The sequence below is a fragment of the Chelonoidis abingdonii genome, chromosome 8 (genome assembly GCF_003597395.2).
Source record: "Chelonoidis abingdonii isolate Lonesome George chromosome 8, CheloAbing_2.0, whole genome shotgun sequence".
NCBI lineage: Eukaryota > Metazoa > Chordata > Testudines > Testudinidae > Chelonoidis > Chelonoidis abingdonii.
The window spans coordinates 28,283,633-28,296,514 of record NC_133776.1 but is presented as its reverse complement, the minus strand read 5'-3'; the positions used below and the strand labels follow the sequence as shown (position 1 = coordinate 28,296,514).

Genomic DNA, 12,882 nt, shown 5'->3' with positions numbered 1-12,882 from the left:
TACAAAATTTAACTGGTAAGAGTGAAGCAGTTGTGAAGGTGCTGGGATTGTGGGAAAGTGGTCCAGACAATGTAGTTTAGTTAAAGGGATGCTGTGGCAGCAACTATTTGTAGGATCCTTGGGCTAGGACCTGGAGTAGTGGGCAGACCACAGTCCCCTCATTAGCTGCTGTTGAAGTGGCTGGAATACTGAACTGTGCTAAAATCCCATAAGGGTAACTGAACTAGTAAGTGGCCCAGCTGGAGAGCTTGGATCAGACAGGGCTGCCCAGAGGATTCAGGGGGCCTGGGGCAGGGCTGGGTCTTCGATGGCAATTCAGTGGTGGGTCCCTCTCGGAAGGGAGGACTCACTGCCCAAGAATGCAGTGGTAGAGCAGCCTAAGTGCTGCCGATCGTGACTTTAGGAGATGGAGGCATATAAGGTTATAGGACAGTCTCTCTTGTATGGACTCAATAGTGCAAGGTACTCAGCAACCTGTGAGGTGCTGAATACTCAACTCCCACTGGACCCTAAAATATGGAGTATTTGTAATGATTAAGGCACAGCAATCAATTGGGTATGCAGCCTTCTAGTTTGGTTATATATTCTGTAGTCCCCCCCCGCCCACTTCTGTTTGGAATAACCACCCCTGCCCCCCAGCATGTTTTTGAACATTACTCATGGTCATTGTACTTGAGAGAGAGAATTCATCTCCTTATTTTGCAGGTATGGGCCTAAATTTGTTACTTAAGCTACAACAATACATTCTGTTTTCTTTCATTTGGTGTTTGCAGCTTTATGGTGCAATCACCACTCCTCATTTGTTGGCCGGAGTGGAATTCTTAGTCCAGTCTTGATACATGCTGCATTAGTAGTAGTCATTCCAGTATACCTCTGGATATAGGCAAATGCTGTACTGCTGGTGGAAATGTTTGCCTATATGTTTGTCTTCCTCTGTTATTAAAGTACATAGGGCCCAGATCACTGTCATATCTTTTCTCTCATCCCATTGAACCAAATGGGACTAGTGTCATAAGGTACTATGTGATGGGAGTAAGGATCTCTTGATCTAGTCCTAATGAGGACCATGCATACTATGCCTTTATTGTATTTACTGTGTTGATATTTATTTTAGATCTCTTAATTTTAATGTATTTCAAATTAATCATGTAAAACCAGATATATTTGGTCATTGATGAAAGTGGCTGAGATTAACTCTTTTGCTTGAAACGTTATTAAAAATCGACATCAGGCTAGTACATGAGATCAGCTGCTCCAGTAGTTGTTGCCTCTGACTTTTTAGATTTTGAAAAAGGAAATTCAAATCCAGCAAGCCGTATTAGCAAAACATTCAGAAAGTGCACCAAAGAGCAAACCAGGATGATCCAGAATGAATCCTGAAATTGTTCATCGTGAGTTTTAAAGATGAAACTTCCCTCTTTGTAATTTGCAATTTTCTCAGAGAGGTGGTGAATTTTCACTTCTGAAGAAAATAGTATCATGATGAGACAACTGCAAGAACCTGAAATAGAACAAGAAACATCACTGCTCCAAGAATTTCCCAACAACAAATCTTTATGAACAAAATAAAAATAACCAAAAAGTAAAATGCCATTTTCATTAACATTTCAATATATATTTTATGGTCACTTAACTGATTCCTTCTCGGGGGGCTTCTTTTTCAGGACCTGATCCAATGGCCATCGAAGTCAATGGGATTCTTTCCATCGACTCCAGTGAATTTTGGATTAGGACCTAAATAGCCAACCATACCAAGTGTTATGTCTAGTATAAGGCCTCAGTCCAGCAAAGCACATATGCAAGTGCTTAACATGACTATTAAGCATATTAATAGTCCAATTGATGTTAATGGGGCTGCCCAGGTGCTTAAAGGTAAGTATATGTAGTTAAATACTTTGCTGATCACAGTCTTAATGAGCAACATCCCTTAGCACAATTACACCTCTTTCTCTCCTTTAGAGTCTAATATGCCTCATTCTCTTTACTGCAGGTGGCAGTAGATTTCATGTCCCTAATAGGCTTCTTCAGATAGGATGCTTTCCAATTGCAACCATTACAAAATGTGAAATATTGGCAATGAATCTGCCCCTGGCAAAGAAAGGCCATGGGCCTGATTTTGATCTCATGCTGATGTCAGTCAGGAGTAATCCCAGTGAAGTCAGTGGTGTTGAGATAAGAATCAGGCCTATGGTTCTTGCTAATAAGACAGAGCCTTTTTCTCCCCACAGTTACACCAGTGAAATTCCACTGACTTCAGTGAAGTTATGTGACTTACATCAGTGGAATGAATGGGAGAGTCAAGCCCAAGGACTCCCAGGTGGTTTCCCCAACAAATAAAAAAACAAACTGTTTTTTTTGGTGTCAGAATTTGCTGATTCATCAAAAATAAAACATTCCATTGAGATGGTTCGAGGTTGACAAATAGAACCTTGCCTATGCGGCATGTTTTGAAACCCTACCTAGAATCCAACCAGTTTGCCTCCCTGGCTCTTTGGGACCTGTCGGGTAGGGTGCTGGGGAATCCAGGCTCCCAAGGTCTATGGCTGCAGACTGATTAGTGGCCATGCTTCCTCCCCTGTTATGGAGAATTTTGAAGTTTTGGGGTTTGTTCAGAATCAGAACTGAACCAAAATTTAAAATAGCACAATCCTCCAAAATGGAATACCTTTCTCCACCTGGCTGTAGTTTGCAGGTTCAGATTCAATGCAGCTACAGTTCTCAGTACAGCATCATGTTTTATTAAATAGATCACTGATCGTCAGTCATTAAATATGAATAAGTAACTAATTTAAATGCAGAATTATACTAAAGTACTTACATGAAATGAAGCTCCAAAGATATAACCCTACTGGACCATGCAGAGTTTCATAGGGATTGCCAAATGCATTGTACATGAAGAAACCTGTTCCCACCAGAGCAAAGACTATCAGTACTGTACAGAAGAGAATGACACTTACATGGATACTTGCAGGAATAATTTTGAGCAAATCTGGAAAGACTAAAAACAGAACAAAAAATTATAACAAACATTAGACAAAATTATTTTAAATCTGGGCAGGGATTTTGTGCTGTTCTGTGCTTATTGTTTTAAATTGTGCTCCTCAGAACTCAATGAAAGGGGAAAATGAAGTCATCAAATTTAATTATAAACAGATTTGCAAGGATGTTTAAAGAGAAGCACATTGTAGAATTCAGAAGTGCAAATTGGCTAAAAGAGAGAGACTAGCTTTGCAGGAAACCTAGTCTCACTTTCTTGATCACATCTAACTACATGTATTAATAATTACTGCCCTTTCTGTGCCCGGAGAGTAACTCAAAACCTTACTTTTTGATGTCCAAGCTTTTAAGAGCATTCTATCTGAGCCAACCTTATTTGTGCTGAGCTTTTAAAGAAGGTAATTGCCACATATTTGAATTTTTAAATGCTAAAAATATGCCCTGAATCAGCATACTAAATGTTCACTCCCTACTCCCAAATGGTATTAGAATGCTTCAACATCTGTAAGTATTCCTTCTGTTACACAGCGCCTAAGGAAGAAATAAAATGCAGACCAGAGTACAACATTGCAACACGTTGGAAGTCTCCTGGGCCAAATTCAGTACTGATGTAAACAGTGGTGCAAATTATATGACTGGCATAAGTTGGTCCAGAAACAGACCCTGCTGCATGTAAGTTGCAAAGCAATGTAATTGGCACCCATTTGGCATTGTTCTTAATGTCCGTTAAGTTAGCCTGTCATAAAATTGGAAGAATGCAGTAGTAAATCAGCTCCAGTTTGCACAGGTCTAAATAATGACACAAGGTGCAAGAGAGTGGAAAACCAGGTCCAATGGTGGTGGTAAAGAGCGTAACTTGCACATCAAGCTAGAGGGGAGAAGGTACCAAGAATACTACTGTAGATTGTCTGTCTCACTCGCCCATACCTTATCATGAGTGTAAATAGAGAAAGATAATGACAAGATTGTCGTTGCACAAATATCTGCTGCAACCCTAGGAGTGATCGCAGTCTGAGAGTGGGCAACAGTCATGAGAGAAAACAATTTATTTCAGGACTTACTTGTATTGAGGCTTACATTCTCAATAGACGGCCTTACAAGACAATGACACCAGAACACTTGCAACCATATAGACACATCTCGCATGAGCTGTCCCATGTGTAAATGAATCAATTTTGAGAATTGATTGGCTTGTGCCTACACTTCTGTGTATGATTGATTCACATGGCACATGAAGGACATCTGGGGATGATTCTAACCAAAAGACAACTGCGACAAGCCTTCTGGTGGCCAGGGATGGACAAGCAAGTTGAGGAAATAATCAAGAATTGCATAGGTTATGCTAGTAGAGATAAGTCACAGAAAACCTTCAGCATCCTTCTCACAGTAGTTGACTATCCAAGTTGTCCATGGGAGAAAATGGCTCTCAACATAATAGGATCATTTGAAGATCAGCATGTTATGCAAAGGTTTGCCATAGTAATGGTAGATTCATTCAAAGTGTCTGGAAGATACATTCACTGGAATGGTTACCACTTGAAGAGTGATTAAGTTCATGTCAGTCTTCCCCGAAGAAGGATTTCCCAAGGAACTGGTATCTGACAATGGAATGCAATTGACCTCTGAAATGCAACACTCCCTCACTAGCAATAGTATCAAGCACAAAACTGGTTGTTTATACCATCCTAGAGCTAATGGTCTAGTTGAGAGAATGAACAGACTGGTGAAAGAATGTTTGCAACTTATCAGTTTGAAAGCTTTACTTGAAACACTGTTTGCTTACAGGACCACTCCGCACTCAACAACAGGACTATCAACCTTTGAACTGTTCAGAGGACACCAGGCCAATACACAACTTACTACTTGTCAAGGGCTCACATGTTCTTCCTTTTCAATTAAACCTTCTGATGAAACTATTTGTGAATGTGTTAAGAATAAACTGCAGAAATGCAGACAGTATGTAGATCATAAAAAGGTGCTAAACCTCACAAGTTTCAAATTGTAGATTGTATGAAGCTACCACACAGAGTTAAAAAGGACATTCAAGATATTCATGTCCTTTGCAGATAGCAGAAATCTAAGGTGATTCTGCTGTGTTAATAGATAGAAAGAAATGGAACATTTCAAGATTGTCTGTCTGCAGCTCATCAGCCAGCAGCTGAAGAATAGATTGCTAATTTTACACCTTGAACCAGAGAACATCAATAACACTAATAATGGACAAGCTATAGTGGTAAGAATTTCTCCACTGCTTAGTCTTGTTCTTGCCTTTCCAGGTATTAGGAGAAGTGTGAGACAAAGATTGGAAGACTTTGCTAGCAGACTCAAGTCATGATTTGGAAATGACTGTTTAAAGTTTTACAATGGTTATTATTAAGGGGAAGGCTGAGTTGTATCTACCTAGACGCAGATAGCTACCCCAGTTTGTGTTTGTAAGTTGTTCTTAATTTGTTCCCATAGCCTTGAAACCAGGAGTTACAATTCCCAGGATGCACTGGGGAGAAAGAGAAGAAAGAGGGGGAAAAAAGGAAGACTGAGCTCTATGACAGTGTGAGGGTAATAACGTTGCTTTTGCTGTTATCAAGGTTCCTGAATCTTCCTCAAAGAGGTTCAGTGCAAAATTGGTATTTCCTTGCTTTGCATTGGAGGAATATCACAGTTAATCTACTTTAATCCCTTTTTAAATGAAGTTTTTTGTTTATGGACTAAACAATGTACTGGAACAAATGCACTCAGTTTACATTAGAGAATCTCCCTTCATGAATTCTCCAAATGGTCTCCTGAAGCCAGGAACTGACAAAGGTCAAGGGTATTTTATAAGATCAGAACACTTCCTCTGAGTTTCTTTAAGTAAAACATTTAATGGAACATTTTGTTTCTGAAAACATAGTTCTGCATGTAAAAGAGGGAGGGTATTATAGAAGTAAAAGGAAACAGTGAAGCCATAATTTAAAAATGGAATGCCAGAATAAAGGAAGAAGGAACTGGTGGCAAAATAAGATGTATAGATATTGTGGGCCTTTTTCTGCTCTGACTCATGCTGGTTTTACACCTCTAACCAGGGGTAAAAGTAATTTAAAGGACTTACTGGTACGCCAGAGTCCTGAGTATGGAGGCTGGGCCTCATCCAGAAGAGGCAGGGCCTCAACCAGAAGAGGCGGGGCCTTTAAATCCCCGGGCCCTTTAAATCACCGCTGGAGCCCAGGGGGCTCCTGGCTGCCATTGCTACCTTGAGGCTCTGGCAGTGGGGGTCTGGTGGTGATTTAAAGGGCCAGGGGCTCTGCTGCGGTAGCAGGAGCCCTGGGCCCTTTAAATCACTGCTGGAGCCCCTGGCCACAGCCATTATCCTGGGGCTGTGGCAGTGTGGCTATGGTGGCGATTTAAAGGGCCCAGGGCTCTGGCTGCTGCAGGGAGCCCATGGCCCTTTAAATCGCTGCTGGAGACCCGGGGCTCTGGCACTGATTTAAAGGACCCAGGGCTCCCACTGCCACTACCACAGCAGAGCCCTGGGCCCTTTAAACCACTGCCCGAGCCCTGGGGCTCCTGGCTGTCGCTGCAACCCCAGGGATCTGGCAGCGGGGCTCTGGCTGTGATTTAAAGGGCCTGGGGCTCTGCTGCAGTAGTGGTGGTAGGAGCCTCAGGCCTTTTAAATCGACGGCCTGGGGAAGCTGCCCCCTGCTGATATGGTCAGCAGTGTACCAGCAAGAGCCGGTATGCCATCCTGGACCATACTGGCTTACTTTCACCTCTGCCGCTAACTCAATCAGTTTGGTCAGATTGCATCCTCTTATTGGTGAATTTTGGCCCACAGAGTTTGAAGGTAGGTTGTTGCTTTGCTACTTGTTACAAGGCACAGTACTCTAAGCAGTACTAAGCAGCACTAACTTGGAAGTCTCTATTTCTTTTTTAAAAATGGCCTCTATATTTTGGCTACAATTTGTTGCATGTGCAATTGTGCTACCCATCTAAATGCGTATAAACATGGGCACAATTATGCCTGCAGTTCTGCACCCATACTTAATTATTACTGAAGGATAAAAACTGTGCCTGCAAAACTGGAAATGTTGAGGCTTAGATAAAAACAAGGCATATTTTATCAGACACAGTATAAAATAAAATGTTAGGAATTATATATAGTTTTAGCATCTTTTGTATCAGGTTTTAGCTATTAGTTCAAATTATGACCATACCTACCCAGTTCAGAGTGGATAGTGAATCCGATTTTCTATAAGTAATTTTTAATCACTTTTTTGTGTTTGGTGACAACAAATATTTTTTAAAACTAATCATAAAACAAACTTAACTGCATCCGATCCACAGGGGCATGATTAAACTGGGGGTAATAATGCCTCAAATTGCCTTGCTGTGGTTATAACATGCTGAGAAAGAGCTGAGTAGGACCCTCACATAAATTTATCTACCATGTAAAATGTTTACCAGCAAACAGTTTTGCAGCCAGCAATGCAGTAAGCATGAAAAAGCAGGTAATGTAATATTTATATCCATGATTATATTAAAAGCAAATTAATTATATTTAAGCAAACATTTGTAAAATTTGCTCGGAGCATTGTTAAATGTAACCTTTAATATTGTCTAAAATTGTAATGGTGCACTACAGAGAGTCCAGGGACTCAAATTCCCTGTTCCTTGCCTGTTACCCCCTCTCAGCCCACTGAGAAGAACGGTTTAAAGCACTATTAAAACTCTACTTGTCTTGACCGATGTTGATGGACATAGGCATTATGTAGTTATGGTTTTCTATCAACTTGCCTTGATAGTCCCTGAGGGGTACAATCTCATCAATGTTTCTCTAATACCATGATGAAACATGTCCAACTGCAGAATCAAATCTCAAAGTCAGAATTAAGACAGGAATTCCTCAAATACCAGTTTATATATTTTCAGCACTTATCAAGAACTTTGCATTTAAAACTAGCCATGTACATAAAGGTCAGTTCAAACACTTATAACCATTAGTAGAATAGTTACAGAACTGCTGTTCATCAGCAACAAACAACCTCTCTGATAATGCTGCCACCACCAACAGGCAGGAGCAAAGCCTTTTCTACCTTCAAGACATCAGACTACAGTTACAATTAATTCCTTACTATTTAGGGTTTAATTTTCAAAATGTGTGGGCACGCCCAAAACTATGTACAGACGCTCCCCGACTTACACAAGTGTTCCATTCCGGAACGCCTTAGGTAAGTCGAATTTTGCGTAATTCGGGAACATATACCTGACAATTATGCAAAAAATAAAAAAGCTTACAGAACTTACGGAACTTTTTCTGTAAATCCGGATTTGCATAAGTCAGGTTTCCATAACCCGGGAGCATCTGTATAGGATTGCATGCCTAATTTGCAAGAACATTTACCACAATTGCATGTATAAATCAGGTGTTTGCAAATACTATTTCTGCTGCAAGCCACTAATTAGACATTTGCACATCCGAATACTCAGGTTTCATGCACAGTCCCAGTCATTGCACATGCATAGTTCTGAAAATGAAGCCCTTCATTTATTCTTTATATTACACATTTACTTTCTTACTAGCCAAAATAGTAGTCACTAATCACAGTAGTATCAGTGTAAATGGTATACATTTTAGCACTATGCCAATTAAGTTAGCGATAAACTAGGGAAAACATAGTCTTTAGTCCATGTGGACTAAAAGTGTATATCATACATTCTATCACAAATAAGGTTCTCCAGAATTAAGTCTTGCAGCACTAGTGAATGTTTTGGGATAAAGTACAATACTGCATACTTAATAAGATCAATCTTTATTTTAAGTAAACATACAGCTGCATTATATTGGCTGTTTCCCTTGACAGCTACATCTAGAATTTTAAAGTTGTATAGGTGACATATCTGGAAAAATTAAATTCAGCAGTGATTTTGTATTGAAAGAAAAACATTTCTTCATTATAATGAATTTGTGTGCAGGTATGAATGCCAATGACCTTTAGAAAATGAACTGCTGACCCAGAAACTGATGAGAATCAGCCAGAGTAAATGAAGCAGAAGGCTTTTCCCAGCCTAACAGGGTTTGCTGGCAGACCAAATTCATTTTACAATTAAAAGAGATAGAGTGGTCAGTAGGGAACATTTAATGGGAACAAACATAGAACTAAATCATTTAACCTATTTTCCAGACTGTTTCCTCTCAGAGGTGTTACAGTGTACTTCAGTTCATTAAACTGTGGACACATATATCATACTACTTCCTGGGACATTTATAATGACTTCCAGAGAGAATTTGTGTAGACTCTGTGTGTTTTCCCACAGATGTGGAGAATGTCAACTAATGTATCTCAGTAATTGGGCTCTGTGCAGGTGAAATCCTTCCTTAGATGCAGATATTAAGATACTTTATCATATTTAAACACAAAAGTCACATGCATTTGCTCTTTCAGCTAATTAAAAAATAGTCTGAGTTATTTGTAAAGGGAAAGTTAACTCCTCCGTCATCCACTCTCTGTGAAAGTTCACACAGACAAAAATTCTTTAGTGACTGATTTTCCAAAGGGATGTCTTTATAAGATTTATGCTGTAACCTGGTTGCAGCAGGTCATCCTAGCAGGATTCTACAGTTATAGATGTACACTAGGGCCAGTAATCACTTCCTGGTATTCTCTTCTGGGGATGCTACAATGAAATATTCCTAGGCACGTAAATAGGATTTACAATGGGTTTGTAATACAAAGGGAAAATTTATTCAAATAACAATGCAATGCCACATATTTAATTTAGATAAAAGGAAGGCAACATATACTAGTGGTTCGCTTAGGGAAATGAGAGCTAGGAGTCCTGACTCTCTACTGATTTGTTTTATGTTATTGAATAAGTCACTTAGACCCCAGTTCTGGAAAGCAGTGAAGTATATGCTTAAACTTTAAGTACATGGTTAAGGGCCCTTCCTCAGGAAAATGGGTGCATTCCTGAATCAGAACCCTGAATCTTTGTCTCTCATTTTCTCCATTTGTAAAATTGGGATGATAATATTTGCTAGAGTTGCTTGTATTATTCTTAGCACAGCCTCTTTTTTGCTTATGAAATATGTGCAAACATTGCAATTTCCTCATATCTATTCATTACTCAAATGCATTTGATGAATTTTTAAAGACTATTTTTCCCATGTGGAATGATCACATAGTTCACTGTGGATGGATTATCCAGTGCTCAATTTTTAACATTCACACTATGTTTTGCTATGATTAGATACCTCACCTAGTATTGTTTCTGTTCATCGATTGGATGTGCATGCATGCACTTCTGGGTGCAGTTAGTTGTAGGTGTGAAGAATAACATTCTGGTGAATGCAAATTTGAAATTAATGTTTGGTGAATATTTATGGCAGTAAAGTTCGTTTGAATGTATGGTCCCAGAAAGCTCATCCAGAGGGTATATCTCCAGTGCAAAATAAAAAGGTGAGTTCTTAACTTATATTAGCTAACCCAAGAGAGCTAACTCAGGTTAACATAGCAGTAAAGACACAGCAACTTGATTTTTAACTTGGGCTAGCAGCTTGAGTTAAAGCCTGTAGGGGAGTCGGGTTGAACACAAGTTGCTAAAAAACAAGTTTCCCCATCTTTACTGCTATTTTAATGCATGTTAGCTAACCCAAATTAGCTAATGTGAATTAAGAAAATGCCTTTGTCTTCCCTGCAAAATAAAAAAGAAAATTAAAAAAACCCTCAGAGTGCAAGTACAACAAGGGAGAAAATTCATTTAAAATGGGAGTAGCTATTTATGGAAAATTTGTTGCAGTATTTCCCCAGCTCTAAACTCCACTTTAATAAAGCACTTTCAGATCTTCTGATTTATTATTATAAATCATTACAAACCTATTAAGAGCACATTCATAATTTCTCTTTGTATAGAAGCAGAAGTGATATCAGATTAGAAGTGACCAAGTCAGATCAGACTAGCAAATCATTTTGGTAATGACTAGTTCCATGAACCCAGCCAGCCTAGGCTAGGAGAATGTATTATAACCATTTTGCTTTACAATATGAGGACAATGCAAGTGTTCTAATAACTCAGGGCCCAGTTCTGCAACACTTACTCATGCTTAGTAGTCCCTATTTGAGTGAAAGCCAGTAGAACTACTTGTCTAAGTTAATTCTCCTCAGCCTAAGCATTGCAGAATCAGGCTCTCTGCTGGAACTTTTGCCAAAACTCATTAGTGCTTCACATATTCTGAAGCTGCTGGGGAGACAACCTCCCCACCCCAATCATGTGATTCCCAGCTTTGTCCTTAACCAGTCTTAACAACTCCATTACCTTAATGAATATGAACTAAATACAATCAGTGCTCTGTTGTGCTATCTGCATTGTCATTTGCAGTTCATAATATGCAATCTTGAAATCTATGAAATCTAATACTTCGGGATTTAGTAGAATGCTCTGAAAATTCATCCCAAACTGTAACCTGCAGGGTAGAACATCAGCATATTGTGACAGCCAGGAAAGTAATAAAGAGAACTGTCTTAAATAGACCCATTAAGGAATTTAGACATATCAAAGTTCAACAGCAAACTAAATGAATTTGGTCTACTACCTCTGCAAAAATAGTATATAGTAAATCTTTTCTGATGCATAATCTGGTAACCTTACTTCACCACAGATGATTCATGCGAGTAATTTACTAGTATTGTTTCAGAAAACTGCTTCCAAACTGTCTTTTGTAATAATAATTTCATATGGCATATTGTGAGATACATACATAAAACATTTGTTATTATCCATTTAATATGTTGCTATATATAAACTGTATGTTTACTTGATCAATTTATTCATTTTATCCTTGAAGATGAACAGGTTATGAATATTGCATGTAAATCAAAACAATTTCTAACAATCTCCTTCCATTAAACTCTGTATCTGTCAGATACCCAATTCAATTTGCAGGTCAATTAATTGAATAGCTACTAGTATAAACCCAGTATGTTTTCCCAATTAATGCAGCAGATCGTTAGTTTTTGCTGCTATGTTCTTCAAAAGCAGTAAATGAGGCTTTGCACTGGCTTTCTAATAGGGCTGCTGTTACCTTACTGCTGTTGATTTCACAATAGAACGTAAAATAGACAACAAAATCATTCTTTCAAAGCAACAAAAAAGTAGGGGGACATAGCTATTTGTTGTAATAAACCATAATACAGGTGCATTGAAATTGTCACTAATATCGTAACTAATATTAGTAATAAGGTAGTTTAAATGTTAAGTTGGACACACTTCAGAAACAATACCATTTTATCATAGAATATTTCACACTTGTTAAAACTCTTAAGTAAATAAGAACACACTGAACCATTTGTCTGCTCATTATCATGGTAGTATGCACTAAGGTTTTAAATAATTCAAATGTCATTGTTACTTACATGAAAATCGAAAAGGTCTCCCTCCTAGCCCACATTGTCTGACACGCTCCCCATAGAAAAGCCCATACTGAATTTCACCAATAAACTTCTTCAGTTCTGGTCCTGTAGCGTTGACAAGCAGAGCTCCAGTTTTGCACAGTATTGTTCCTTTGATCCATAACTGAGTTCCGACAGCTGCTGCAATGCCTAGAGCACAAGCAAAGCTTAACACCCCAGCTATGCAAAATATGACTTTCTTCTGTTGGGCTGGCATAGCTGCTTGCAAAGTCCTTTCTAGGGAAGGAACAAAACTTTTAATAAGAGAGCAAAACTATCTTCATCACATCAGCAAAGCAGACATACTATCCAACCCGAAAACTGGAGTTTCAACTCAGTGATAGTCCATCCCCTCATAGTACTAGTATGCTGCTATAATGCTAAGTAATCTCCCCGCAAAGAAGCTCTTAATTCTTTTTTCCCTTTCCCCCTGTGTAATCCTAATTTATATACAAACACTTTA

The 12,882-nt window shown here is 38.9% G+C and overlaps 1 protein-coding gene across 2 annotated transcripts; it reads right to left on the bottom strand.

Moving 5' to 3' along the window:
* Positions 1-1,232: 1,232 nt before the first annotated feature.
* Positions 1,233-12,636, bottom strand: CLRN1 (clarin 1). 2 transcript variants are annotated; one of them, XM_032806239.1, is made up of 3 exons: positions 12,384-12,636; positions 2,819-2,998; positions 1,233-1,552 (listed from the first exon to the last, which is right to left on the bottom strand). In XM_032806239.1, exons 1-3 carry the CDS (start codon positions 12,634-12,636, stop codon positions 1,233-1,235), a joined length of 753 nt encoding a protein of 250 aa, XP_032662130.1. The 2 variants fall into 2 exon arrangements, with proteins under 2 accessions (XP_032662130.1, XP_032662131.1); XM_032806240.1 differs by having other exon boundaries at positions 1,233-1,501.
* Positions 12,637-12,882: the final 246 nt, after the last annotated feature.

What these genes read in the sequence shown, in the direction of transcription:
- CLRN1 (XM_032806239.1), bottom strand. Translation starts at nt 12,636, where the DNA reads ATGCCAGCCCAACAGAAGAAAGTCATATTTTGCATAGCTGGGGTGTTA. An exon ending in GAGACCTTTTCGATTTTCAT is followed by an intron (nt 2,999 to 12,383) that starts GTAAGTAACAAT and finishes TTCTGTTTTTAG; the next exon opens with TCTTTCCAGATTTGCTCAAA. An exon ending in TCTTTGGAGCTTCATTTCAT is followed by an intron (nt 1,553 to 2,818) that starts GTAAGTACTTTA and finishes TTGTTCATAAAG; the next exon opens with ATTTGTTGTTGGGAAATTCT.